This window comes from Trametes versicolor, assembly GCF_000271585.1.
Source record: "Trametes versicolor FP-101664 SS1 unplaced genomic scaffold TRAVEscaffold_5, whole genome shotgun sequence".
NCBI lineage: Eukaryota > Fungi > Basidiomycota > Agaricomycetes > Polyporales > Polyporaceae > Trametes > Trametes versicolor.
The window spans coordinates 1,584,978-1,609,172 of NW_007360325.1; the positions used below are offsets into that span (position 1 = coordinate 1,584,978).

The 24,195-nt window shown below is 56.8% G+C and overlaps 9 protein-coding genes across 9 annotated transcripts; 5 read left to right on the plus strand and 4 right to left on the minus strand.

The window, feature by feature from the left end:
• Positions 1-1,153: 1,153 nt before the first annotated feature.
• Positions 1,154-3,190, plus strand: TRAVEDRAFT_121624 (cytochrome P450; the record flags this gene model as incomplete). Its single annotated transcript, XM_008039656.1, has 9 exons — positions 1,154-1,464; positions 1,523-1,711; positions 1,765-2,029; positions 2,089-2,215; positions 2,289-2,299; positions 2,355-2,626; positions 2,692-2,828; positions 2,888-3,029; positions 3,085-3,190. The coding sequence occupies 9 exons, from the start codon at positions 1,154-1,156 to the stop codon at positions 3,188-3,190; spliced, it is 1,560 nt and encodes a 519-aa protein (XP_008037847.1).
• Positions 3,191-3,281: 91 nt separating this feature from the next.
• On the minus strand, positions 3,282-6,112 carry TRAVEDRAFT_147587 (uncharacterized protein). Its single transcript, XM_008039657.1, has 8 exons — positions 5,439-6,112; positions 5,287-5,369; positions 5,123-5,236; positions 4,832-5,072; positions 4,410-4,775; positions 4,224-4,350; positions 3,993-4,164; positions 3,282-3,935 (listed from the first exon to the last, which is right to left on the minus strand). The coding sequence occupies exons 1-8, from the start codon at positions 6,010-6,012 to the stop codon at positions 3,390-3,392; spliced, it is 2,223 nt and encodes a 740-aa protein (XP_008037848.1). The 5' UTR covers positions 6,013-6,112; the 3' UTR covers positions 3,282-3,389.
• A 214-nt stretch (positions 6,113-6,326) lies between these two features.
• On the minus strand, positions 6,327-7,879 carry TRAVEDRAFT_147588 (uncharacterized protein). Its single transcript, XM_008039658.1, has 7 exons — positions 7,850-7,879; positions 7,624-7,782; positions 7,438-7,568; positions 6,863-7,379; positions 6,772-6,811; positions 6,684-6,712; positions 6,327-6,630 (listed from the first exon to the last, which is right to left on the minus strand). Exons 2-7 carry the CDS (start codon positions 7,706-7,708, stop codon positions 6,581-6,583), a joined length of 852 nt encoding a protein of 283 aa, XP_008037849.1. The 5' UTR covers positions 7,709-7,782; positions 7,850-7,879; the 3' UTR covers positions 6,327-6,580.
• Positions 7,880-9,570: 1,691 nt separating this feature from the next.
• On the minus strand, positions 9,571-10,375 carry TRAVEDRAFT_147591 (uncharacterized protein). The gene is made up of 5 exons (XM_008039659.1): positions 10,206-10,375; positions 10,021-10,150; positions 9,833-9,965; positions 9,742-9,777; positions 9,571-9,682 (listed from the first exon to the last, which is right to left on the minus strand). Exons 1-5 carry the CDS (start codon positions 10,364-10,366, stop codon positions 9,627-9,629), a joined length of 516 nt encoding a protein of 171 aa, XP_008037850.1. The 5' UTR covers positions 10,367-10,375; the 3' UTR covers positions 9,571-9,626.
• A 155-nt stretch (positions 10,376-10,530) lies between these two features.
• Positions 10,531-13,769, plus strand: TRAVEDRAFT_147594 (POP1-domain-containing protein). Its single transcript, XM_008039660.1, has 13 exons — positions 10,531-10,711; positions 10,768-10,814; positions 10,866-10,915; positions 10,966-11,080; positions 11,134-11,230; positions 11,282-11,358; positions 11,412-11,587; positions 11,648-12,098; positions 12,151-12,239; positions 12,294-12,468; positions 12,518-13,420; positions 13,476-13,615; positions 13,670-13,769. Exons 1-13 carry the CDS (start codon positions 10,540-10,542, stop codon positions 13,755-13,757), a joined length of 2,580 nt encoding a protein of 859 aa, XP_008037851.1. The 5' UTR covers positions 10,531-10,539; the 3' UTR covers positions 13,758-13,769.
• Positions 13,770-14,478: 709 nt separating this feature from the next.
• Positions 14,479-14,760, plus strand: TRAVEDRAFT_87955 (uncharacterized protein; the record flags this gene model as incomplete). Its single annotated transcript, XM_008039661.1, has 2 exons — positions 14,479-14,575; positions 14,630-14,760. Coding segments are annotated over 2 exons (228 nt in total), but the record flags the coding sequence as incomplete, so codon positions are not given.
• Positions 14,761-14,846: 86 nt separating this feature from the next.
• Positions 14,847-16,482, plus strand: TRAVEDRAFT_122904 (cytochrome P450; the record flags this gene model as incomplete). Its single annotated transcript, XM_008039662.1, has 8 exons — positions 14,847-15,007; positions 15,061-15,322; positions 15,375-15,501; positions 15,567-15,580; positions 15,640-15,911; positions 15,961-16,104; positions 16,178-16,321; positions 16,383-16,482. 8 exons carry the CDS (start codon positions 14,847-14,849, stop codon positions 16,480-16,482), a joined length of 1,224 nt encoding a protein of 407 aa, XP_008037853.1.
• Positions 16,483-19,771: 3,289 nt separating this feature from the next.
• TRAVEDRAFT_147597 (uncharacterized protein) lies at positions 19,772-21,390 on the plus strand. The gene is made up of 6 exons (XM_008039663.1): positions 19,772-19,985; positions 20,041-20,323; positions 20,377-20,395; positions 20,456-20,594; positions 20,677-20,967; positions 21,058-21,390. The coding sequence occupies exons 1-6, from the start codon at positions 19,838-19,840 to the stop codon at positions 21,156-21,158; spliced, it is 981 nt and encodes a 326-aa protein (XP_008037854.1). The 5' UTR covers positions 19,772-19,837; the 3' UTR covers positions 21,159-21,390.
• A 334-nt stretch (positions 21,391-21,724) lies between these two features.
• TRAVEDRAFT_28675 (short-chain dehydrogenase/reductase SDR) lies at positions 21,725-24,001 on the minus strand. Its single transcript, XM_008039053.1, has 7 exons — positions 23,903-24,001; positions 23,649-23,840; positions 22,986-23,008; positions 22,782-22,926; positions 22,258-22,410; positions 22,040-22,199; positions 21,725-21,949 (listed from the first exon to the last, which is right to left on the minus strand). Exons 1-7 carry the CDS (start codon positions 23,943-23,945, stop codon positions 21,916-21,918), a joined length of 750 nt encoding a protein of 249 aa, XP_008037244.1. The 5' UTR covers positions 23,946-24,001; the 3' UTR covers positions 21,725-21,915.
• Between the last annotated feature and the right edge of the window lie 194 nt (positions 24,002-24,195).

Below are 24,195 nucleotides of genomic sequence, written 5' to 3' on the forward strand. Positions count from 1 at the left end.
TGAGTACTTGAGACCTGCCAGTCCAGATGTCTAAGGCGATGGTGCACGATCCAGCCGTCCACAAAGGCCTAGTTTCGGTCGAGATGACGTTTGATCTAGATATCGGTTTCCGTAGAGCGTATACCTTCGCCTTCGGATATGAAACTTGAAGGTGAGCTTGTAATGAGTCGCAATGCTGCTCCTGACGTCTCACTGCCTGTCAGGACGTCATCTAGCACATGATGCTCCGTACATGACTTTTGCGGCTGTGTTACACGTCTTCCATTATCAAGCACAAGCAAGCGAATGGGATACTCTCGTAAGTCGCAGACTAGTATCCGTACTCCAGAGCCCGTTAAGATGCTAGTTATTAGTTCGTAGGGTCCTCACGAATTATGGATGAAGTCAGAACAACTCTCAGAGCAAGTCCGCTCTCTCGTCTTCGGGGCATGAGATGCTTATTTGTCGGCACGTAGAGAGACTTTCGTGCTTCTGGCAGCACACGTGTGCGTTCAAGAGCGCCGGGAGCTCTCACCTAGTTATGTAAGTGCTCTGCGACTGTATTCCTGCGAGTCGTGATTCCTCGGATCGAGTTTATCGCTCCGGGATTACGAAACTGGGTCATGCTGTACCTCGAGCGTCGCCGATGGATAGATCTTAGCCTCTCCGTCTGTACCAGTCGCTCGACTTGGTTCAAGATGCGTGGTCGTCGGGAGCTTCATCATGTGGCAGGGCGTGTATATTCACACCTCCATAGATGTGTGGGGCATCCGCCCCTACAAACGGTTAAACCTTGCTTGGCTTCCAGACACAAGACCTACGGCATGTGCCCACCTGCAGTCTTACGTTCATTTACCTGAGGGCATCTACGGCGCATTCAATCAAAGAAGAGGGCATTGCCCTGTGGTCCGCCCGGTCATCGGCTATGTATGGTTCTGTACCATTCCGACTGATCGAGGACTAGTCAGAATTCAGTGCTAACGGCTTAATTAGCGCTTCGCAGCAGCGCGTGCAGATCATATAGGATGGCCTGATGCCAGTTCACTGAAGCAAGACCCTTCTCTCCATCGCGACGGCCGCCACTATGGATGCCCTCCGCCCCTTCGAGCATTCCCTTGGTCTCGCCGTTGCTCTATTCTTCACGTACTTCATTTTATTACAGATACGGGAGCGCATGATATGGAGCCTTCGAACGCGGGGTCGTCCTCTCCCTCCCGGTCCACGGCCACTGCCCATTATTGGCAACCTGTTGGATATGCCGTCACTCAGACAGTGGCTTGGCTTCAGGGATCTGTGTTCAAAGCACGGCGCGTACATATCATATAGCTGCAACTTGAATGCTGATAACATCACAGGCGAAATTGTATATTTGGACATCCTGGGGAAGCCTGTGCTCATAGTCGGCAGCGTGCGGGCAGCCACAGAGATCCTAGAAAAGCGGTCTGCAAACACGTCCGATCGGACCCCTAGTCACTTACTCCCGCTGTGAGTACCTTTCAGCGCCCTTCTAGTTTTTTTTATGATGTCTGATCAACGGCTTCAGCATTGGAAACGATATCGCATTTAGCGTTATGAGATACGGGCAATGGTGGAGGGACCATCGCCGCGCATTCTGGCAGGTTTTACACCCAGGACAACTAAGCCGATACCACGATGTGGAGCGGGGTCTCGCGCATGAACTACTCGCAAGGCTTTTGGATTCTCCTCAGGATTCCAAACAGCATCTTCGTTTGTGAGTGGACGCAACTACTGCCACGAGACCACGAAATGACGTCAAAGCTATAGTATCCTCTCAGCTATCAGCATGAAAGTCCTGTACGGTCTGGACGCCAACCGAGTTGAAAACGGGGAACTCATCGGGATGGCGCAAGAGGCCCTGCGCTGCACAACTGACCTCGCAACCCGGACGCATCCCGTAGACGTCGTTCCTTTCCTGCGCCATTTGCCGGGTTGGGTACCTGGGGCAGGGTTCCAATATGCTCTGGCTAAATGCAAGGCGGCAGTCATGCACTTGAAGGAGGTTCCGTTCGCTAAGGCGAAAGCTGCATATGTAAGTGGACGGTGCATTAGTTCCGCCTCCTTTCACTCCTCATCTCTGTGCAGGATAAGGGCCAATATCAGCCTTGCGCGATAGCTGCGTTGTTAGCGAGAATGCAAGCTCTGGGAGAGCAGGATAACGTTGGGGACACGTACCAGGAAGATGTCATCAAGAACGTCGGCCTGGCTGCGTTCGAAGGTACATATTCTGACCACCATCATCACGCGTGATACTTTCATACTTACCATACTACGTACTACGATGCCGACAGGAGCGGACACAGTGAGTAGCGCGCATAACACACCCTGCGCTCCCCTTGACAATTCTGCCCGTCTAGACGTTTTATTCCCTACTAGGGTTGTTCCTAGCGGTGTCTCGGTTTCCGGAGGTACAGGCGAAGGCCCACGCGGAGCTAGACAGAGTGGTCGGTCCTGATCGTCTGCCAGACTTTGAAGACAGCAAAGAACTGGTCTACATCAATGCCTTGATCAAGGAAGCGCTCCGCTGGCATGTCGTACTACCGCTCGCCCTCCCGCACCGCACCGTTGAGGACGACGTGTACAACGGCTACTTCATCCCTGCGGGCACTATGATCTTACCGAACACCTGGTGAGTCAAAGATGTTGACATTGAACGCTTGCGCGAAACGCTACATATCTGTGCGTGGATGTCAGGGCGATGCTCCACGACCCCGAGGTGTACGACTCTCCGGAAGAGTTTAGGCCGGAACGATTCATACGCAACGGGCGAATTACCACAACAGCGCGTGATGGGTCCACGTTCTCTTTTGGATACGGGAGAAGGCGAGTCTGTGCTTCGGGCAATAATCCCTGCCGAGCATGCACTGAGCAAGTCGGCGACTTCACAGAGTGTGCCCAGGACGGTACTATGCAGACGATCTGTTGTATATCACGGTCGCCTCCGCTCTGCACGTCTTCCAGTTTGGGCCTCCGCTTGACGAGCAGGGACAACCGGTCAAGATTGAGCTGCGGCAGTCGCACGGCTTGGTATCGTACGTCCTCGAGCCCGCCGCAGATGTAACTCGTATGCTGACCAGGTGTGGTTAGCTATCCTGAAGACTACCGATGTACTATCAAACCCCGCTCGGCGGAGGCTGCGAACTTAGTCTTGAACGCGCAGGCCGCTTCCGAAGGAAAGACTGTAGAATCATGAAAGCGAAGATAGGTAGGAATCGCATAGGTTTTATCCTAGTGACGAACTTCCCGGAGATCGGCGTGGTTTGGACTATGGGGTGTAACAGTAACAGAAAGGTGTTTATTAGCAAATATAGGATATACACAATCCCGGTATCCCTGTCTGCTAGTAACCGCTAACAGTGAGATGTCAGTATATGGATGTCGAAAGTGGCGTATCACAATCGAGCCACCATGGTGCCCTCCGTTTCCAGTGAATTGTGCAACAAGTTGTCTCTCGAGCGAGCGAGCGATTCTCGATTCTCTAACCACCATCCAATCGCATACTCCTTCTCCGCGTCGCCGACGTCCTGCAAGATCGCCTTGAATAGAGCCTGCACGAGCTCCTCGCGTTTCCCCCCAGCCTGATCACCCGCTGGAGACGAGAGGACGATCGCCTTGACTTCTCGCATGAGGCGGGGCATAAGAGCGAGTGAGACTGAGGGAACCAGCGCGATAAGCGTGAGGTGCAGGCGATGCAGGTGCTCGGAGTGCGTGGCTGGAACCGGTGATGCAGAGGAAGACGACTGAGGTGGTTCTGGGAAATTTGACGGAGCGGAGCCCGTATGGTGGATAGCATCTAGGAGTACCTCGACGCAAAGCCACGCCATGGAGTCGCCTTCAGCGCTCTCGTCATCGCCGTCCCCAAAGGCGTTCGCGCTCCTTACGAGTGCCGCGTAAGCCATGCATAGTTGTGTAGTGCTTAGCCGCTCGTCCGACGAGTTCTATTGTAACAATTATGAGCAAACGCGCATGGATTGCAGAGTGCAAGGGGGACCCACCTCGACTAAACACTGCGCGTACATCGGGACCAACTTCTCTGCGAATGCTGGTTGTGCTCTTGAGGCAACGCTACCTCCCGGCGCACCTGCTTGCGCGTGCGCCGCGAAGATGGCGAGCATTACCGAGTGCGCAGATTCGTACGTCTCCCTGTGGCTGCAATCCCATAGACGTCTGATTCACTCTATCATTAGAAACTATCCATCTACAGCAAGAGGCAATCATGTACGCACGGATGACAAAGAGGGTAGACTCGTGTCTGTATAGTCTCTTCGGACAGCTTTGGGACAAGCTGCTCGACACACGCGAGCGCAAACGCTTTGCGTGCATCGAGGAGCGACCGCGGAAGAGTATCGACGCCTAAGAAATCGAGTTCAGAGCCAACGCCGAGCAGGGTAGAATTATGAGTCACAGCATACCCTTGCCCTTGCCTGCCAGACCTTCTCTCTGGCACAGCTCGGAGACGAAGCGCTCCGCAGCATCCTCGCTAGAAGCTAGCACGTCCAGTGCCATGTAAAACGCGCGTTTGAGCTCGGGCAGGCCACCCTCCGAGGTCGAAGCGACCCCACCTAACTGCGGCATTACGAAGGACAGATGAGAGAGAACATGTAAGACAGTTAGAGCGATGGCCTGTGGCGAAGCGGACGAGGACGGGCGCTGCGATGCTTGCCTGCCTGGAACAAACACGACCGCGGAGAGGACAGATTGGGATATCATGAGGGTGGTGAAGAGGAGTGTCTTTAGCATTGACCATGTCGCCGTCGCAAGCTCGCGCGTTGCGCCATCTAGGGTGGAAGTTTATGAGAATTTGCTGCGTCCTGTTTTCGACGCAATGGCTTACCGGGAAGATCCTCTTCGTTAGTTACTTGGGCGAGGGGACACCTTTGCCAGTCCTTTTCGACTGTAGAGGTCAGGATCTGGAGGCGCTGCAATGTACGCCCGATGCTCTCCCAACCTGACGCTCGGCGAGACTCTACGAGGACCGTGAGCGCACGTGCTATGAACCGCGCGAGAGCGGACATTGCGGCGATATATGGCGAAGTTGCTATCGAGCGAAGGGTTTGAGCGAAGGGGGAAGTTGGCTGGTAACGATTAGACATTTCGCTAACTTTGATGAGACGCGAATGCATACCGATATTGCAACCCTACCCTGCGCATCAGCGTTAATTGACGTGGATGCCCCGGTCAAGAACGCGCCACTGTAGAAGGATCGGTCGATGGTGTTCATGAGGACATCTATCACAGTCTGCCCAACCGAGCTCAGTGAACGTTAAGGGGAATTAGCGGAGTACTCACGGAAAGTTGGAGAGCTTGCAGGCGCTCTGCCGCAATGCACTGTGTGCAATGAGACGCCAGGAGCACGGCGAGTGCCAGTGGATCTGTCGCGCATTATACGGCTGGTGTTAATATCATGCTGACTCTTCGAAAGCATAAACATGCTCGCATACCTTCGTCCCCCTTCGCCCCAACCGTTTTCCTGAAGTCCTTCTCCCACCCGCTCCCTTCCCGCGCGTATTCGTCCACAACCTCCGCCAAGGCTAGCACGACCTCCTCCTCTGCCTGCGCGCGCACGCCCCTCTCCTTCTCCTTGATCTTCAACTCCGTGTCCCAGTCTTCGAGTCCTAGCAGAAACCCCGATGCGCCCGCGAGCCGTACCAACGGCTCGCTCCCAGTAAAGCCCGCTCTCACCTCCCCAGCCCAGCGCGCAAGTTCCCCCCGCACATCAACCCCGCGTGTAAGCAGCCCCCCGGGGTTGCGCTCGGCTTCCTCTCTAAGCACCCCGACGTGTAGGTGAACGGCATGGCGGAACGCGAGCGCGAGAGCGGAGAGGGTCGCGTGCGTGTACGGCTGGAAGAGCGGACTGCTGAGCACAGCCGCAGCTAGAGGGGTTGGAGTACCCGGTAGGGGTGCGGGCGTGCGCGCGAGGTAGTGCGAGATGGACGCTTGGAGAGTCTCGAGCGAGAGGGTGGAGGACGGACGCGCGAGGTGGCGAATGAGGTTGATATACCCGCGGTCGGACATGCTCGTGGATGTGGAGTGTCTCAAGTAGTAAGTCTCGGCCCTCTTCGCTCGAGTGACTCAATGTTTGCAGAGTCCGGGACACAGCGGATGCGAGGTCGAGGTCGAAGATGGACGCGGAGGTCAAGAGGATTACCATGGCACGACTACCCCGCGCTCGATGATCGACGCGATTCCGGGCATGGGATTTCGCCGAGCCGGAGGCGCGAGTACCGCTCAGGTCGGCGAGCGAGGCATTCAGATTCACCGCACGCACCATGAACATGGTTTAGACGAATAACTCCGTTTATGCACACTATCACACTCTTGAAGGACTGCGGGAGAGCGCGAAGCTCGAGGTTTGGAATTGCAAGAGAGCGAGGTACAAGCATGCAAAAAGACCGAGCAAGTCAAAAAATATCGATACAACCTAGAACACCCGGACCATGAAAGGGAAGAATACACACATTGCTGCCAAAGGTACACCCATAGAAGGAGAGAAGAAAAAAAAAAGTGGGCGCCGGAAGGAGGTATGGCGTCAGCAGCCTTCCGTATAGCAGCAATCATCACCAAGTAGGGTCAAGTACGTTCTCTAAGCCTTGGCAGTCGCCGTGGGGGTAACAGTGACGGTAACCGTCGAGCCTGGATAGGATGGTCAGACTGTGTTAAGATAATGAGATGTGATGGACACTCACTAGGGGGCGCGCAGGTGGCGGTAGCATCGCTATGGTGGCCGTCGTGGTAAGTACCGACGTCCTCCTTCGGATGGTGGACTACACTTACGCAGCAGCAGTGGCGGTAGCAGTCACGGTGACGGTGACGGCTGAAACAATGTCAGCACCGTAGTGACCTGGTTGGAATGAATAACACTCACTCTCTTCCGCGCAGTCAGTGGTCGTAGCAGTGCCCGAGCTGGACGTAGCGGTGCCAGAGCTGGCGGAGACACCGGCCACGGCGGCGGTGATCTCGTCCGCGGTCGCGTCGGCGACGAGCAGGTTCTGCGTGAAGATGCAACCCGCCGCATCGTTCGCGTCGTCGCACGAGTTGCCCTTGCCGGTGTTGTCGGTCTTGCTCCCAGGCGCGAACGTGCCGGACTTGATCGCGTCCTGCGGGTCCCCGCCGACGGACGCGATCTGCTTCGCGAGCTCGAGCGTGATCGCCTTGTTCGTCGCCGCCGCGCCGTCCGACGCCGGGTCCTGGTGCTGCGTGAGCGCCGCGATCTCGGGGTTCACCGCGGTCTGCGTGCAGAGCGCGCTCTTCACGCCGACGCCGCCGGTGTTGCGCTCGATCGCGCGGAAGATGAGCGCGTTGACCATGCCGTCGACGTCCTTGGCCGCCTTCGCGTTCGTGAAGGCCTGGTCGGCAACGGCCTGCTGGAAGCAGGCGAGGTCCTAGATACAACGCTAGTAGTTAGTATGGTTCACTGTTAGGGAAACGGGGCGTGCGTACGGTGATGGTTCCAGCACCGGCCTTCGCGGCAGCGTCACCGAGCAGCGAGAACACGGGGTCCTGGATTTTGGCGGGGTTGTTGAGGTTCAGGGTCGTGCGGACTGCCCGAAGGATAGCCTCGTGGGAGTGCTCTGGGAAGTTCGGTCAGGATGTCATGACGCCATCGCTGGAGACGCGCGGTCTTACCTTGGGGGACCTCCCGACGCACGGGCGCAGCCGCGGCAAGGGTGGCGAAGACGGAAAGCAGAGCGAAAGACTTGAAGGAGACCATGGTGAATATGTGTGAGCGGACCGAAGGGTGTGGTTGGATCGACAAGTTAGAAAGGAGGGTGAGACGCCAGCGACCTGTGGACGCGACATGAACGCGAGTCAGAGTCGTACTCTCAGCCAACATAGAAAACGCGACACTCACGAAGAACGGAAGAACCTGAAAGAGAATGACAAGACCCGGTCTTGGCTGGTGTAAGGGGGGAGAATGAGGCTCCTCGAGACGGGCCCTCGCCTGGCTTTATACCGTGCCGGGGCCAAAGCGGATTGTGATGATCGGGTCCGGACTTGGAGGCGCAAGGCACGGAGGCGGCCGTTGCCATGCGCTGGACATCCTCCGACGAGAGCCGTGCGATGAATCATGAGCGGGCACATCGTCTGCAAATTACATTCCACGCGGAACTTCTGCTGGACGCTTTATCCGCCGCCCCGGGTGAACGAGTGGTCAGCGTCGTCCTGGTTTCTTGCTTGCTTGGCAACTGGTATCAAACTCGGCAGGTCTCCTGCCTTTTTCGGAAAAACACCATGGTGCTACCGCCGGCCCAGAGCGGTCCGCTGCCGCGCAGGAACAACCTCGCAGGCACGCGTCGGGGACCTTGCCGCGAAGATCGCAACCTGGCTGTGTGCATCTGTCGCAGGCGGCAGGAGGCTTTGAGGGCGCCAGAGGATCTCTGTCAAAGCTTGTGTCATGACCGGGTACGTATATTTTGAATTAGAGCATACCACGCCGCTTTACGCATGCGGACACATGGGTATGATCGACGTCGGTGCATGGATCATATCCTGGAGATGCCGCCCCGAACATCGCAAATCTAGAGGCCCGAGGCCCGAGAGATGCCCCATCAATTCACGTTCCGTTCGCAATGACGCGTGGGTGTGTCGCTATGTTAAAATATCAATGCAAAGGCCTTCTCCGACCTCTATGCGGTCTTGCAAGTTGCGGTCTATGCAGACTTCAGCCATAGAATCATACGGTCGACCAAGTCAACCTACAATGAGCACTTGTGGAAGATGCGGGCAACGGTATGTGCTACTGCTATGATTGATCCGCGTGACCTCTGCAAAAGAAAGCGCCATCAACGCCTGCGATTGTCTGTCAACCTTGCGAACCTGAGTCAGTGCACCCGAGAAGAATACACGCCATTTACAGCAAGCAACGACGTACCGTAAGAGTTGTCCTCGCAGCACACGGTTTGAGCCGAGCTACGAAAGTGACCATACGAATCAGAGTCGGTCTACACTCAGCGACACCTTGAGATGACTTACCACGAACTCGAACTCAGGGTGCCAAGGATGGGGGAGCGCCCCACCATGAAAGTGATAACTCATGTTTGGGTCTCTCATATCGGGCGCACCTGTGCATCGGGCATGCGGTATATACCAGCATGTACCGTATATGGCAGCGTGGAGGCCTGATTAGGGGGAATAGCAGCCTCAACGGTGGATTTTTCAGTCCTTGCTGGCTGAACAACATCGCATGTCGTGCACACGATTGTAGTTCAGTGTGCCAAGGTTGCGCGTCCAGAGCTGCGGCTCCATTTTGGCGTTATGATGACCTCGCGAATTTCAGCATTCTATGGGAGGATCGAGACATGGATACACTCAGTAAGTGTATAAGGGCGCGAGGCGTAATGAACACGATGCTGACTTTTTGTAATGGGGAGCACATAGAACCACGGACCTTGCAGGCACCAGGAGGGCGGGGCTCGCGTTTTAGGAGAGACGTACCTTCCTATTGTGACCTTCAAATGTCAGCAGTTTTCATTGGAGGCTCATCACTAGGACGTATCGGGTATACGATGTCTTGAGGCTTGAGGGTACAACACGCCTGACGACGCGATGGCGTCGCACACAAGAGACTAGAGCATGGCAACGGTTTGGGAATGTATGGATATATCTGTGCAAATAGACATTCCGCGGTTTTACACGATGCGCACGGTGGTGCCGTTCTTCTTGGACAACGCATGCACATCCTCCTCTGTAGTCGCAAGTCGTATGTGAGTGATGCGCTTAACTGAGAACCACGAAGATACGCACGGATGCCCCAGACATGCGCCCGCAGGTCGAGGAATTCTAGGCTGGTCTTAGAAGATATGTTCGCGGTTTCTTGCTAGGGATGATAACGTACCGACGTGCAAGCCATCATACAACTTCTTCATTTCAGCGCGTACACGCGAGATGTCCTCCTTCGTCGCCGAGGACTCGCTCAGAGCCTTCAAGTCCTTCTCGACCGCTTCGATGCGTCGAACGTGTGCGGAGACCTACCACAAATTCGTTAACGTAGATTGAATACGCCGGTATGCAGGCGAAACGCACCTTCTGTGTGCTCGTTTGCAGCTCTTCTACGCTAGCCTGCAGCGCTGCGGACGCCAACTTGTACTCCTCTAGCAAGTGGTATGCCGCAAGCGACGAAGCAAGAGAAAAGCCAAACAAGAACCCGACGATACTGCACCAGAGCGCGTCAGCATTCGTCGATATCAAGCGCGACAGAGCATACACACCCTCCCCGGAATGCACCGACGGGCTTCTTCGCTGGGGGAACAGAGCCCAAATTGGGGGTCGCCTCCTGGCGCACTACCCGCGTGGTGGAGAGCAGACGGGTTTGAACGCGAGCTGATTGTGTCCGGGCGAGAGGGAGGGCGCGAGCAGCGAGAGAGGCCATGGTGGTGGCTGTTGGTGAGCGGCGGACGCGCCCGTGTGCAGCCACAACGCGACCTCCGGCGCGTGGCGCGATGTTCCGCAGATGGAAATCGGGTCTTGCATTCGAGCCACCACCTGCTTTTCCGCACAACACTGCTCTGCCTGGCGTTCTGATACTCTCATAAGGTGCTTGCGATGGCCCCAAAGCGGGCTAGCGACACTCGTCAGCCCGAAGATGTCTCTGGACGCGAGCGCAAGAAACAGAAGACCGCCGCGGCGCGTACGATCGCGGTACAACCCACGGCGGGGCCGTCAGCCACTGGTGAGAATGCCAAAACTGGCCCGTCGAAGTCGGTGCGCTTTGACAGTAAGTTGTACTCTTTATGGCGCACCTGCGGCGAGGTATACAACACGCATGTGTAGGTATGAAAGGTCTGCCCGGGGCGCTGGACGTGGAACGGTTCGCAGAAGTACGTGTTTAGTAGCCTCGTCTGTGCTCCTTCTCATAGACACGTGTGCAGTCAAGAGCGTTTGAGATCAACGCAATGCATGAGGCCATGCAGAATGCTCGGTACGGTGGTCTCTTCGTCCAGAAGTGCTGCTTGCTATAACTTGGTGCAGGTCGGCCTCCACGCAAAGGGCTTGGCAGCAATTGCCCCGTCATCTCCGTCGCAGGGCTGCTAGCCATGATGTACGGCGCGTACCATTGCGGCTTCGTGACAAAGCTCGCGCAGAGGTAATCCCGGCCGTATGATCTTCATATGTAAGTTTCTCATGTATTCGAGAAAGATGGATCCAGCACGTCGCAAGGCATTAGGTCGCAGTATGCCCAAGAAGAGCAAAAGAAACCAGCCCAACAGAACTGGCAAGCTGCTAGCTAGACAAAGTAGGTCGTACCTCTCCTCAGCGACGAGTTTTGCATTAAGCGCGTCTATAGAGGACAAGACATGGCTTGAGACTCATCTATGGCATGCTAAGCGAATGCACATGGACAACATGTGGGGTTACCGGTTGGTGAGAATCGGCACCATGCACCATGTCGACGAATTGCTGAACCTGATCTTCAGGCTACCACACCAACCGAGAAGTCTTTTCGTCCATCGCATCGAGCTTCGGTGCACGGTTCAATCCTTCACGATGCATCTTATCAAGCTACGATCGAGATCGTAGGTCCCGAAGACATCCTACGAGCTATTCTGGACAGCTGCTGCGATTGTCAGGGGCCGAGCCCTGGAGCCAAACGGTAAGGTTACACCGAGAAACCACGATTTACCTTGCCATCTTGACGTGAGACGGTCTTTAGGTTTTTGACTGGCGCGCGAGCTATAGAGACACACATCTATGGCTATAACACTTACCCTGACCAACTCCTCACACCCGCAACCATCTTGTGGCATGCCGAGGCCGTGACTTCCAGCGCCTCGAAAGCTCAGACTTCTGGTGATGATGGGAGCACAAGCAAGGGCAAGGGCAAAGAGAAGGCAACCGCGACCACGTCAAGCGATCCAGAGCACAAAATCAGGACAGTCTGGATACGTGTTCACCCTGCTGCTACTGCCGAAGCACACCGAGCTCTGCGCCATGCTGCGTCCTTCGCTATTGATACAGTTAAACAGACTGGGCGCACAGTCGAGGTCGAGATAGCGGACTTGCGCGAGCAGTTCAATGTCTTCGAGATCATGGGACCGAAGGCGAGTCAGGTTCTGAAGGGTGCGCTGAAACCGGTAGACGACAATCGGGAGGACTCTAAGAAGGTATGTGTTATGCGTGGGTGTATGTCATCGTCGACTCAGGGATCGGCTGCAGTTTTGGGCTTCACTGAGCAAAATACAATCTGCGGGGTCTGTTCCAAGAGGCATGGTGATTGGATTTATGGTGCACGATCCACGATTAAGGTCGGTTTTTGGGAGCACATCAGTTGAACGCTATCCTGAATTTCAACGCGGCAGCTTTCCCCCAAAGAATGTGAAGGTCGACCTGGAGAGTAGCACGACGCTCTCTCCCTCCTCGACTGTCTTCCCTTCCACGGCACTCGCTCAAAGTCAGATTTGGGATGAGAAGACAAGGATTGCGCTTCGCACCCCCAAGTACAAGAAAAGAGACATCGACCAGCGTCGATCAAACGTACGACCTGCAGTTCAGTCGGTTTCACGATATTCTAATATCTCAGCAGAATCTCGTTCCTGGAACCCCGCTCAAATCAGAGCGCAAAGACGACCGCATTCCCGTCCTCCTCATTCAGCGCTCTGTCGAGAACAACGCCTTCGCCCAATCCGCCACTGCCTCCAACCCCCGCTCGAGCACCACCAACGCATTACACGGCTGGACGCTCATCGTCCCACAAGGTTGGGGCATGCCCTTCTTCTCGTCGCTCACGTACACCGGCACGCGCGTTGGGGGCCAGCGCGAGCGCCAGACACAGGCCTTCGAAGCGGGATCCGCGTACTTCCCGCGCGACTTCCCGGCCACCGACGCGTACGAGGAGTATGCCGAGGGCAGGGCGGAGGAAGATCGCGAGACGTGGGAGCGCAAGCCGCCTGCGAAGCGGCCGAATTACGAGAAGTTGGGCACGCGGAGCCCCTGGAAGCCGGACTGGAACGTCGTGCTTGGGCTCGAGAAACCTGATGCTGCCAGTGGCGAAGATCTACTGAATACACAAAGGGAGGTTGAAATGACCGATACGGACCCCGCTGCATCCGTGCCTGCGCCTGTGCACATAACCGCCGCGGCCGTGGTGGAACAGAAGGTGCATGCATGGCTCCTTCGTGGATCGGACGTCGCCACAATTATTGCAGACGTTTCTGCCATGCTCAGCCCTGCCGCGGGTCTACTCATGCACGTCAATCAAGTGCGCGCAAAACGCAAACTAGACCCACTTCATACGAGCGTACGTGCAGAGGACCTCTTGCAAGCGGCTCTCGTGCAAGTCGCGATCTTCCCCAGTGGACGAGGCTGCCCAGACGATCTCGCAATTATCTACTGCGTGGAGGACGAGGAGGCGCGCAGATGGATTAGTGCGGAGGCGAGCAAGAAGAACGGGCTTGCGCTCCTGGGAGATGGACCCGATGAGACAGAGGTATGCCGTTCAGCTTCGACGGGCGAAGATCGTTGGAGCTGACGCTGTGCGATAGCTCGCCCAGGCTACGCCATCACCTGAGGGTATCATCGGATACGTGACTACTGGCAACTTCTCCCTCTCGCTTGGCGAAGGTCACGCTGTTGGGGCGATGCCGTTGACTGAATATCTCGGGCTAAGGAAGCAGGCAGAGAGGTATGTGTAGCTAACGTCGTGTGCATGCCATCGCTCACTCGTGCACCTCTTCAGGCTACGAAATGGGCATAAGTTCCTTGTGAAGCTTCGTAACCGGAACGAGACGATTTGTCGCCTCGGGTACGTAGAACTACTGCACTAATACACTTGCTGCTCCAGACAGTGTCACGGGCTCGTTTGGGTGAAGTAGCATACTTTGCGCGATATCGTGACGATCGAAGGTGATCATAAGACACTGACAACTAAGTCATCTGAAGTGCCAAACTTGGTGAAGGCAGCTTTGCAGCTCCTGCATAGGATGCGAAGAGGCGTCGACGCTGCGGCGTCATATATAGCTCAAAGGAACGCCGCATACGATCCGCAATACATCGGAGGAGCCAGCGTACGCCCCAGACTATCTTCTTCCGCCCGCCATCGGGGTCACGGGTTGCTTCCATCCTTCGGAGCATCGACCCTTCTCCGGGAGGTGCGCTCTCTTGATATTTCGAACTGAGATGGCTTACCCGTACAGGATGTGCTTGTGGCGTTGTTACGTTGCATAGCTGCTTCCGGTAACGCTTTTGGAGACATGGAGTATATGACGGACCGCCGTGCTCCGTGTCTCTCACATAACCATTCCCGACGGTCTTCAGACTGATATCGTGAGCTAATCTGTTACGTTGTTTTACTTGGGGTCAGGCTACTTCCGTTATATCTTTGAATCCTGGTTCACATGTACGAGTGCACGCGCAACAGCGAACCCCACTCTCCTCCTCCCCCTCATGGCGCACACCATCGTCCCCTACGCCATCGTTCTGGTGGCTTTCGGTCTATACATACGCTCACTCGTCCGTTGGAAAGCACGAGCTTGCGGTCTTCCTTTGCCACCGGGTCCCAGAGGATGGCTGTTTATTGGGAACTGGTTTGAGATGCCTGCGTTCAAGCCTTGGTTGGGATTTCGAGACATGCGCGCGAAATATGGTGAGTGCCACACATACGCCTGCCAATATCCAGCTCTGACCATATAACCCGCAGGTGACATGGTGTATCTGCGGATCTTGAACCAACATATACTCGTCGTCGGGAGCGCACAGCTTGCGACAGAGCTTCTCGAGAAACGTTCGGCGAACACTTCGGACAGACCCCCGGATGTGGCTCTCGAGCTGTGCGTCCGGTCACTAGGCCTGTTACTTATCCACCCGTGCTCAACGCGAGTATTGGCAGCTCGGGACAAGATTTCAACTTAGTCTTCATGCCGTACGGGCAACGGTGGAGGCAGCATCGCCGCCTTTTCTGGCAACACTTCCATCCTGGCGTGATCTTCAAGTATCAGCCAATACAGAAGGCCGAGGCGCACAAATTCCTGGGTAAATTGATGGAGTCACCTTCGCGATTGACGCATCACATCAGAACGTGGGTTCTCGTCTACTATTGCGCTAGACATAGATTTCTAAGAATATACCTAGCCTCTTCTCGGCGATAATGCTCAAGGTGGTCTATGACATTGACGTCGCTAGCGAAGATGATGAACACGTTCTCTTGCTCGACGACGCCATGGAGGCCCTTAGTTTGTCCAGCCACGGTGGCTTCCTCATTCAGAGACTTCCTTTCTTACGACACGTACCCGCATGGCTTCCCGGGGCTGGGTTCTTGAAAGTCCTCGCGCGATCAAGGGCTGCTAACCACCGCCTCAAGCACGAACCGTTTGACAAGCTGAAGGCATCTTTAGTAAGGTTCACCATAAATTCTCCCACGCAATACGTTGACATGGTACCCGCAGGAACGGGGAGAACTTCACCCGTGCGTTGCCGCTGACTTGCTAGCGAGAAAGGAGGCAAAGGATGAGCTGGATGCTGTGGTCGATGAAGACGATCTGCTTAAGAATGTCTGTACGATCACTTTTGAAGGTGAGGCTATCATAGGTTCATAGGCACTTAGACCACACTCTAAATCCCTCTTATACGATCTGCAGCTGCTTCCGATACTGTAGGCTTCAACGGCATGCATATGATATGATGGGGCGTTGACGCCGATTAACTCCGCAGTCCTTCGCTATGCTTCAAGCCGTCTTTGTCGCAATGGCCCTCTATCCAGATGTACAGAAGAAGGCGCAAGCTGAGCTGGATGTTGTCGTCGGACCGACGCGCCTGCCGAACTTCGAGGATGTTGACTCGCTCACATACGTCCATGCGATAATTAAGGAAGCGTTGCGCTGGCACGTCGAAGCACCCCTCTGCATTCCCCATTGTACCGTCGAAGACGACACTCTCAATGGGTACTTTATTCCGGCCGGTACTGTGATCCTCCCCAACACTTGGTGCGGTCCAGGTTCCTCTTTCTTGTCGAGAGCGTCTTGAAATGTTAAGGATGATCTCTGGCAGGGAGATGATGCACGATCCTGACGCCTACAAAGACCCAGACGAGTTCCGCCCGGAGCGCTTCATACTGGACGGCAAGCTGGATCCCAGCATCCGCGACCCCGATGCTTTCGCGTTTGGTTTCGGTAGAAGGTCCGCTCATTTTCTAATACCTACTTCATATGAATCATGATGTCTGATCATATGTTGGACTTCCTTTTGTTAGAATATGCCCTGGAAGATATATGGCGCACGCTTCCCTGTTCATGGCCGTCGCCTCCGTGCTGCACGTCTTCGACATCGGGCTTCCGCTCGACGAGCGCGGTAAGCCAATCGCCATCAAATACGAGCAGACCCACGGCCTTCTCTCGTGCGTGCACCCTCCCTTTGTCGGCATGTGGCGCGTTGACAGCTCACTGCGAATCGTGCAGGTATCCGGAAGACTGCCGATGTTCTATCGTACCTCGCTCGTCGGCGGCGACGTCCCTAGTATTGGATGCGCTGCGCAAGCTACCACCCACGACAACTTAATCGAGTGGCGGTTGTATTGGGGCGATGGAGGAGTGGGCCAACGCTCGTACGTCGAAGTGTGCGGCTAGAATATTGTCAAGGAGTACTCGCTACCGGTGCTCTCGATTCTGGCTTTTCACATAAAAATGTAGCGTCGTTGCCATGAGTACTGTGAACACATTCGTGTACGTGAACGCAAGAAAACGTCGACAGCACGAAGATCGTCGATCGAGTCGATGGAGGAGAACCAAACCTGCCAGTGGTGGTCGAGTCGCTGGTTGCGGCCCGGAGCGGTAGCGTGTGGCTGTGTTGGGCGCTAACCCGTCAGTGCGAGTGGCGTCCCAGGAATCTTTGTTCTGTCTTGTTCCGCCAACTCCAGCCAGTTCCGACGACACCGGGTCAGATTCCTTCGTCTATTTTGTGTGTCCTACAGCACCATTATGGAGAACCCAGGCCCCAGGCTTCCTGTAGAAGTGGTGGAGAGAATCATCGACGCTGCCGCCCTCTTACCAACTTACGACACACATCTCTCCCCGAGGCAGGTCCATTCCAGGTACAAGACTTTGCGGAGCTGTACACTGCTTTGCACCCAGTTACATCCGAGGAGCAAGCTACATCTCTTTCAGACCATCATACTCGCTCGGAAAGGCGGTTTCACACGCCTTAACCAACTTTTGCTCGTTTTATCCAACTATCCGTATCTCCCTGCTTTGGTGAATACCGTGATAGTCGTCGACAAGGCCGTGCGACACGACAACCGGTCGAAACTCACCCGGCACGATGCTACTCGACGGGCCATAGACGAGGCGCGCGATCTAGTAGGTACGCGATGGCCCGGGCTCGAGGATCTTCGGCCTTCCCGGGAAGGCTACTACGCCGGCCCCGAGTCGACGCTGCTCGATGCGTTCCTCGGACAAATCGTCCGGTTCCTGCCTGCGTTGCGAACATTGAGGACCCATGTCATCCCCACGTCTTTCGACTTCGACGCGAACCCGTTTCAGGCTATTCCGTGGCGACGCAACCTCGATTCCCTGCCCACCCACACGATCGTCGTGTTGGAGCTAGCGTCGGTCATCTTCCGCTCGTCGAGAGACTTCATCGCCATGCTACAGGCCCTTCGTTTACTTCGTGTTCTGAGATGCACACGAGTCGCTTGGAGCGTCCATGAGTGGCAGCCCGAGTGGCTGTCGCTACCCCACTCGCTTGCTCTCGTGGAGCTGGAGCTCGACATGTCGGATTGGCTACTTGACTTGGTGAGCTTCCATCTTTGCACTACCACATTGTGCTCATTATATGTGTGTCATACTAGCCAGCTCTGGAGCGTAATGCATGGGCAGGCGGCATCGTCACTGCACTCCACGCGTCAATGTCCTCGCTCGAGAAGCTCACGCTCGACGAAGGCGCCCTGCAGCTGCTCTGTGGTAGCTTATCACAAGGTAGGTGAAAATATGCTCCTATGCATCCCAAGCTGATTGATCTCCGCGTCGTCTTAGCGACAAAGAGTCCCCCGGAGGACAAGTTCGCCATGACCGCCCTCCACACCATCCATCTCGACTTGGACTGCCAATACCACGCGGTATCCAACATTCCCTTCCTATTCACCGGACGACTCGGCCCTACAAGACACCTCCGCACACTCGTCATCGACCTCGACCCAAATACCGTGTCTTCCGTCAGACAGGCCGCAGCGGCTCTGCCTTCATTCAGCTCCAGGCTGGAGGACGCTCTCTGTAGGCCGACTGACGATGCGCTGGAGCGCGTTGTGCTCCCCCTTCCAGGCCGAACCTTGCGCGGTGGGCGGGCGCGGGCTGGAAAAGAGCGAGCAGTATGGCAGCAACTCGTCCGCGACCATTTCCCCATGCTACACGAGCGCGGCGTACTGCGATGCTGATCTACCGTTACTAAGATTTGCAGGGAACGTTGGTGTGTATGCCTCCTCGTCATCACTGAACATCACATTCAAGTTGAATCTCCACACTGCCCTTGCCCACCAGTGTAGAAAATTTGAAGCACGCAAATGTGTATAATTTTGACGGCGGACATGTAACCAGTACATTTGTCAGCTCGGCGCCTCTTCTTTCTTGGCTATATCTCAACGGCACACTTGAATGTACTCGTAGGCTCGCACCCCCGCCATTTCTAACAGGCGGAAATCGACTAAGCTGTCGTCGCTGGTAGCCTGCGTAGCGCCCCCAGCACCAGAGATTTCGCAGCCGATGAGCGAGGTACGCATGGGTAGCGCTACGTCACCCGGCGCACCAGCCCATACAAATAGACATCAGCTCGTGGTACGTACGTCCTCTCCGATTATGCGGATTTAACACCTTCGTGTGCCTGTGCTAAGTCTCTGCAGTGACGGCAGTGATCGCAGTCAGTGCATACAGTTCGATGCGGTCGAGAATCTCAGTTGTCTAGAGAGACGTCCATAAGCCGCTCTGCCCCCAGGACTTCCCCTCGTCCACGCACTACCCAGGACGCCGTCGTCAAACACCCCTCGGCATGCCGTACCATCTGCACTCTCCGTCGGTAAGCTATCACACGCGTCCATGATAGCCCTTCATAACTGAATGATCGGTGCAGCAGCGGCGCCCGCACGCTGACCGCGTCTTGTTCGTAAACTTGATCGACGCTCGTCCTTCGCGGGCAGACAGGCATCTCGGACGCCCGCCTAGTCTCCCCACGCCCTCCAAACGCTCTCTTCCACTCCGACATCAACACTGAAGCTGCTCATGTGTCTGTTGCAAGGCAGCCCAGGCCGCTTCGACCATGCGGCCTCGCCGCGCGGCGCGCACCTAGGGAGGCCCTACCGCCCCTTGTGCGCCTTTCTGCCTCTTCCTGCGTCCTCGAACGCGCTGCGATGGTGTCTAACGCCTACCCTTGCCGCAGTCCGTCCCTCTCTCCGTCCGCGCCGTGCCAGGAACGCGGGATCGTCGACGGCTCCACTGTCTCCACTGCCGCGGCGACGCGCGCAAATACCGCCAAATAGCGCCTCAAACAAGCCCGATCGGGGGCGATCGAGTTTCCCCGCACCCGAATAGGCAGGTCTCCTCGATGGGAGTGGATGGGCAAAAACGTATTGTTTTGCAGAGACCGCCGGGCGCGGGCGAGGCGCACGGAGGGCAGGGCTCCTTGTCCGCTTTGTTTCCCTCCCCCTCCGGCCGAGGCATACCGTGCACGGAAAAGCACACGGACCGCCGGGGCGAGGGGCGAGACATATGGCCCTGGCCCCAGTGCGGTTTTTCGAGGGCTGCAAACTTCCTGCGGCGGTCAACCTTATACCCTGCGACATATATCTGGACGAGCGGAGGAGGCCGTTTCCCCCGCTCCCTCCCCCCGTTGAGCTTTTCTCATTGTTCGTCTGTCGGTGCTAGTAGCCATGTTCTCTCAGCTTACTCGTGTGTGCCTGGTCCTGGTCTCGACCTCCGTGCTTATTGCGGCCACCTCCGGCTCCTGCCCCGCGGGCTCGTTCTCGACGAGCGGCAAGGCGCCCTGCACGCAATGCAAGCCGGGCACCTTCCAGCCTGGTAAGTCGTCTCCATATCCCCCTCCCCTGACTGCTATGCTCACTCCATCGTCTAGATGCGGGCCAGACGTCGTGCCGCACCGCGCAGGCGGGCTGGTTCGCCTCTGGGTCCGGCGCAACCTTTCAGTCGATCTGCCAGCAGGGAACGTTCAGCACTGGGGGTGCTGAGAAGTGCACGGCCTGCCCCGCGGGCTCGTACTGCAACGGGCAGGGCCAGACGAAGCCGCAGCTGTGCCCGACGGGACACTATGCGCCCACCACGGGCACGGGCCAGCAGTGCCTCGAGTGCCCGAAGGGCACGTTCGTAAACTTTGAGGGCGCGACGGCGTGCTGCACGTGGTGGGTGTTGATGTTCTGTGGCCTGTTCGACCCGCGCTAACGCAGCATCGTAGTTGTTCTGGATTCTATAACGTATGCGTTCAAAAATGGTGATAGACGGGACCCGGATAAAGGCTGATCCTCTTCGTTTAGGATCAAACTTCTCAAGACCACTGCTTCGACTGCCCCGTCCGCGGCGCCTTCTCGCCCGCAGGCTCGACCTCCAAGGACCAGTGCGCCAACACCAGCGGCGGCGGCCTGACCACCTGTACCGCCTCCGGCAAGACCTGTCGTAAGCCCCCTCCCTTCCCTCCCGTCCCCTCCTCCCCCCTCTCTCGCTCATCCCTAATCGTATCTCACACATTCCTTTACAGCGAACACGGGCGGCTCCTTCCCCTCCGGATACAAGCGCGCACCGCGCGCCCTACCGCGCGAGTGCGCGCGCGGGCACCAGAGCTGCCCCATCTACGGCGTGCGCGCGGGCGGGGCGGGGTACGTGCGGGGCCACGAGTGCGTGGACGTGCGGAGCGACCTGGAGAGCTGCGGCGGGTGCGTGGCGGACGACGCGCCCGCGAACGGGGAGCGCAGCGCAGGGGGTGGAAGGGACTGTAGTGCGATCCCGCATGTGGATAGCGTGACATGCAGTGCGGGCGCGTGTGTCATCGGTGAGTCGCTTTCCCTCACGATGTCGTTGTCAATGTGGGGGAGGAGAGGGGGTAGGGAGAGCCAGTGTGCTGACGGGAACTTGTGTGCAGGACGGTGCGAGCAGGGCTTCTCGGTCTCGGCGGACGGGTCGCGGTGCGTGCGGTCTTTGAGCGTGCAGGCTGCGTACTACCGTCGCCGGACGGGCATGTGAACGCATCCTTGCTGCCGCCAAAACGGAGGTGTAGTGGACGGTGGTGGGGTCAAACGTATGTTCAAGTTTTCGCGTTGCCGTTGAAGCTGTGGGGTGGGGCGTGGCTGGGAACGAAATAGCGACCGGGCATGTGTATCCGTACTGAATTAGTGTGCTGCATGTACTTAACGCCGCGTGTATGTTGTCTTCGACCACGATACTTGTGACAAGCTGGGCTTTCTGAGAGCAGTGCATATATATAAAGAGCAAATGTCATATCAAAGACTTGAAGAGCGACAAGTTGTGTAAACTCCATCAGTTTTGGGAATATGTATGTAATGGCGTCGCGTGTACTTACTAGTAGGTTGTCTTCGACCACAATATGTCAAACTGGGGCTTTCGCCGAAGAGCAGCGCATGTGTGCATCTGCGTATGTACCATGATAGTATCAACGTGATGAAATTAGAACCTGAATAGCATTTTAGAAGCCTGAAAAGCAGCTTGTGTGCACTCCGTCATCGTGGGAGTGCGTATGTACCTTCTGCTCTGGAGCAGCACTACGGCAGCGCGAACTCCGCCAAGGAGGACATCAGGTGCTTGTGGAGCACTATCTCGATACACCTGTATGGCAACGGCAAACGTACGTATACATCGCGATCGTCCTTCGCTTTAGCTTTCTACTCGGCACCTACGTCGCACGCCGTCCTGAGAACCTCGATGGTCCCACAGCCGACTCTATACGAAGCTTGTGTGATGGCCCGTGCCACGGCGGCCACGCTCAGCCCCGCCCAACGAACGGCATCCCCGTCGCCCTGCGCGATAAAACCAATGACGTTCAGCAAACGATCCGCAGCCCAGACGCCGCCGCATAGGACGCAGGAGCCCGAAGAACTGGCGCTCACATGATATTGAACGTCAGCACGGTGACGTCGAGCGGGAGGTTCGCGACGTGCACGATGCTCTCGCCGACGTGCTTCGCGTCGAACGTCGCTTCGCGGGAGTAGCTCCCGTCGGGCTGCAGCGTGCCCCGCTCTGGGGGGGACATCACCGTCTGCGCGCCACCTAGCATACGCCGTTCAGTTTTCCCGTCTAGCATGTGATATAGAAGAGACGGCCGTGCCTATGTCGACCTGGGTGCAGGTGATGTTGTGCGCGCGGCCATCGAGGAGCGTCGTCTTCGTGAGCCCGAGCACGGCGTGCTTGCTCGCAGTGTAAGCGTAGGAGAAGGGCCGGGGCGTGTACGCCGAGATCGAGCCGTTGTTGATGATACGCCCTGCAAGAAAGGCGAATGTGAGCTCGAATTGAACGAGAGCATGCAATGGCTGCGGCGGAGATATCGGTAAGATTCAGAGGGACGCCCCGGCGGGAGTTGGCTGAATGCCCGGAAGCGTCACACTCTGTAGTCGGCCTCATTATGGGCGTGCATCGCGCCAAACTTCGCGCGCGCCATTGAAACGGGCAAAACGCCGTCCCCAGCGCCGTATAGCAGTTAGCGTTCAGACAACAAGCGTCAGCCACACGCGCGCTCTCCGTCGGCAGATTCCAGGAGCATTTTGCCAGCTTCCCCGCGTCCCCGTACAGCCGCCGCAACTCAAACCGGGTTCGGCCGGTATATACTCGGTATAAACGAGGCAATGGACGCACCTCCCTGAGGGGTCTGGGATTTGAAGATCCTGACGGCCTCGCGCGTGCAGAGGAAGGTTCCGATCAGGTTCACGTTGATGACCTGCTGGAACGCGTCCAGGGAGAGCTCTTCGATGGGCACCTGCGCGTGGCCCCGGCCGGCGTTCTGGAATGCACTAGTGAGTCCGATACGCGCTCTAGGAAGACGATAAGGTGCGAACGAACGTTGAAGAGCATGTCCAGACGCCCTGCCATTTTTCGCGAAGGCGGTCGTCAGCGCGCGCTAGGGCGAGGAGGAAGGATAATTTTATTTGGAAACCCGGGGTACGCACAATAAATCGGGTTCCAAAGTATATACGTAGAATCCCCTGCCCGAAGGTTTCCAACGCGGTCGGGAAACGGCCGCGCGGATCGCTTCGCGCGAGCCCGCCGTCCTACGAAAGGCACGCGCAATGCGCCGTTGGGAGAGTCCAGAATATCTGCGCTTCACGAGCTAACTCCGTGAATATTTGAGAAGCTGTCTTAACAGTTCGCGCCGCGCGCGGGGTTGACACTCAGCCTGGCGCGCCGCGCGAACTATGTCAATGAAACGGAAACTCAAAGATTTGCCTACTCCCAGCGATGTATCTGGAATTATACGCATTCACCTCCTACCGACTTGTCAGGTGTGCGCACACACATCGTCAAAAGCCAGCGCCGTAACACACGGCCGCGATTGAGATGATTCGAACATGGTGTGGCATGCCCGTATTCTTGCACAAAACCCGGAGGCTCCCCGGCGCAGGCCGCAGAAAACCGGGTTTCCAAACTAGCAGAGGGGTTGAAAGCGGTACCCGAGGTTTCCACATCGAATTATCCAGGAAGGAGGGAAGGAGCGCGGACGCTCACCGAACGCATCGATCGTCGCCTGGAAGAGGCGCTTCACGTCCTCTTCACGCGCGACGTCGCCTTCGACCAGGAGAACCTTGGCGGGATCCACACAGAGCGCCTTCGTTTCCTCCAGCATATCAGCGCGCCGTGCGAGGAGCGCGACGGACCAGCCCGCCTGGGCGAGGGCGATCGCGGACGCCCTGCCCACGCCTGCAGCACAGAATGAATGCGCCGTGCCTGCCGGGCCCTGCCGCACCGCGTTCTCGACATACCAGAGGACGCGCCTGTGACTATCGCGACCTTCCCCGTGCTCATTCTGTGTTGGTTCGATGCGCGTACCGTTGGCGATGTTCGTAAAAGGCCGGGGAGGATGCGGGGGTATGGGGGAGAGAGCGAGCAGCTGACGCGCGTGAGAAAGTCTAATGGAAAGGGCGAGTGTGGCTGTGCCCGAGTCAGCAGCCGGCGGGTGATGTCATCTGCGAGCTTGTCTGCCGCCCCTTGCTCCTGCTCCCCTTGCTTCTCGGCTGCCTGCTATAAAATCCTGCCCGCCGGGCTCATGCATTCT

Excerpts from the sequence above, each read along its gene's own strand:
- TRAVEDRAFT_147587 (XM_008039657.1), bottom strand. The coding sequence starts at position 6,012 with ATGTCCGACCGCGGGTATATCAACCTCATTCGCCACCTCGCGCGTCCG. Across the intron at positions 5,370-5,438 it reads TGGGGCGAAGGGGGACGAAG|ATCCACTGGCACTCGCCGTG; the intron begins GTATGCGAGCAT and ends AATGCGCGACAG. Across the intron at positions 5,073-5,122 it reads AGGGTAGGGTTGCAATATCG|CCAACTTCCCCCTTCGCTCA; the intron begins GTATGCATTCGC and ends AATCGTTACCAG.
- TRAVEDRAFT_147588 (XM_008039658.1), bottom strand. The coding sequence starts at position 7,708 with ATGGTCTCCTTCAAGTCTTTCGCTCTGCTTTCCGTCTTCGCCACCCTT. Across the intron at positions 7,569-7,623 it reads GCGTCGGGAGGTCCCCCAAG|AGCACTCCCACGAGGCTATC; the intron begins GTAAGACCGCGC and ends CGAACTTCCCAG. Across the intron at positions 7,380-7,437 it reads CCGGTGCTGGAACCATCACC|GACCTCGCCTGCTTCCAGCA; the intron begins GTACGCACGCCC and ends CGTTGTATCTAG.
- TRAVEDRAFT_147591 (XM_008039659.1), bottom strand. The coding sequence starts at position 10,366 with ATGGCCTCTCTCGCTGCTCGCGCCCTCCCTCTCGCCCGGACACAATCA. Across the intron at positions 10,151-10,205 it reads GTCGGTGCATTCCGGGGAGG|TATCGTCGGGTTCTTGTTTG; the intron begins GTGTGTATGCTC and ends GCTCTGGTGCAG. Across the intron at positions 9,683-9,741 it reads GGCGCATGTCTGGGGCATCC|AGGAGGATGTGCATGCGTTG; the intron begins GTGCGTATCTTC and ends TTGCGACTACAG.
- TRAVEDRAFT_147594 (XM_008039660.1), top strand. The coding sequence starts at position 10,540 with ATGGCCCCAAAGCGGGCTAGCGACACTCGTCAGCCCGAAGATGTCTCT. Across the intron at positions 10,815-10,865 it reads ACGTGGAACGGTTCGCAGAA|TCAAGAGCGTTTGAGATCAA; the intron begins GTACGTGTTTAG and ends ACACGTGTGCAG. Across the intron at positions 13,421-13,475 it reads ATGGACCCGATGAGACAGAG|CTCGCCCAGGCTACGCCATC; the intron begins GTATGCCGTTCA and ends GCTGTGCGATAG.
- TRAVEDRAFT_147597 (XM_008039663.1), top strand. The coding sequence starts at position 19,838 with ATGTTCTCTCAGCTTACTCGTGTGTGCCTGGTCCTGGTCTCGACCTCC. Across the intron at positions 19,986-20,040 it reads GCCGGGCACCTTCCAGCCTG|ATGCGGGCCAGACGTCGTGC; the intron begins GTAAGTCGTCTC and ends TCCATCGTCTAG. Across the intron at positions 20,968-21,057 it reads TGCGGGCGCGTGTGTCATCG|GACGGTGCGAGCAGGGCTTC; the intron begins GTGAGTCGCTTT and ends ACTTGTGTGCAG.
- TRAVEDRAFT_28675 (XM_008039053.1), bottom strand. The coding sequence starts at position 23,945 with ATGAGCACGGGGAAGGTCGCGATAGTCACAGGCGCGTCCTCTG. Across the intron at positions 22,927-22,985 it reads GTCTGGACATGCTCTTCAAC|AACGCCGGCCGGGGCCACGC; the intron begins GTTCGTTCGCAC and ends AGTGCATTCCAG. Across the intron at positions 22,411-22,781 it reads ATCCCAGACCCCTCAGGGAG|GGCGTATCATCAACAACGGC; the intron begins GTGCGTCCATTG and ends CCTTTCTTGCAG.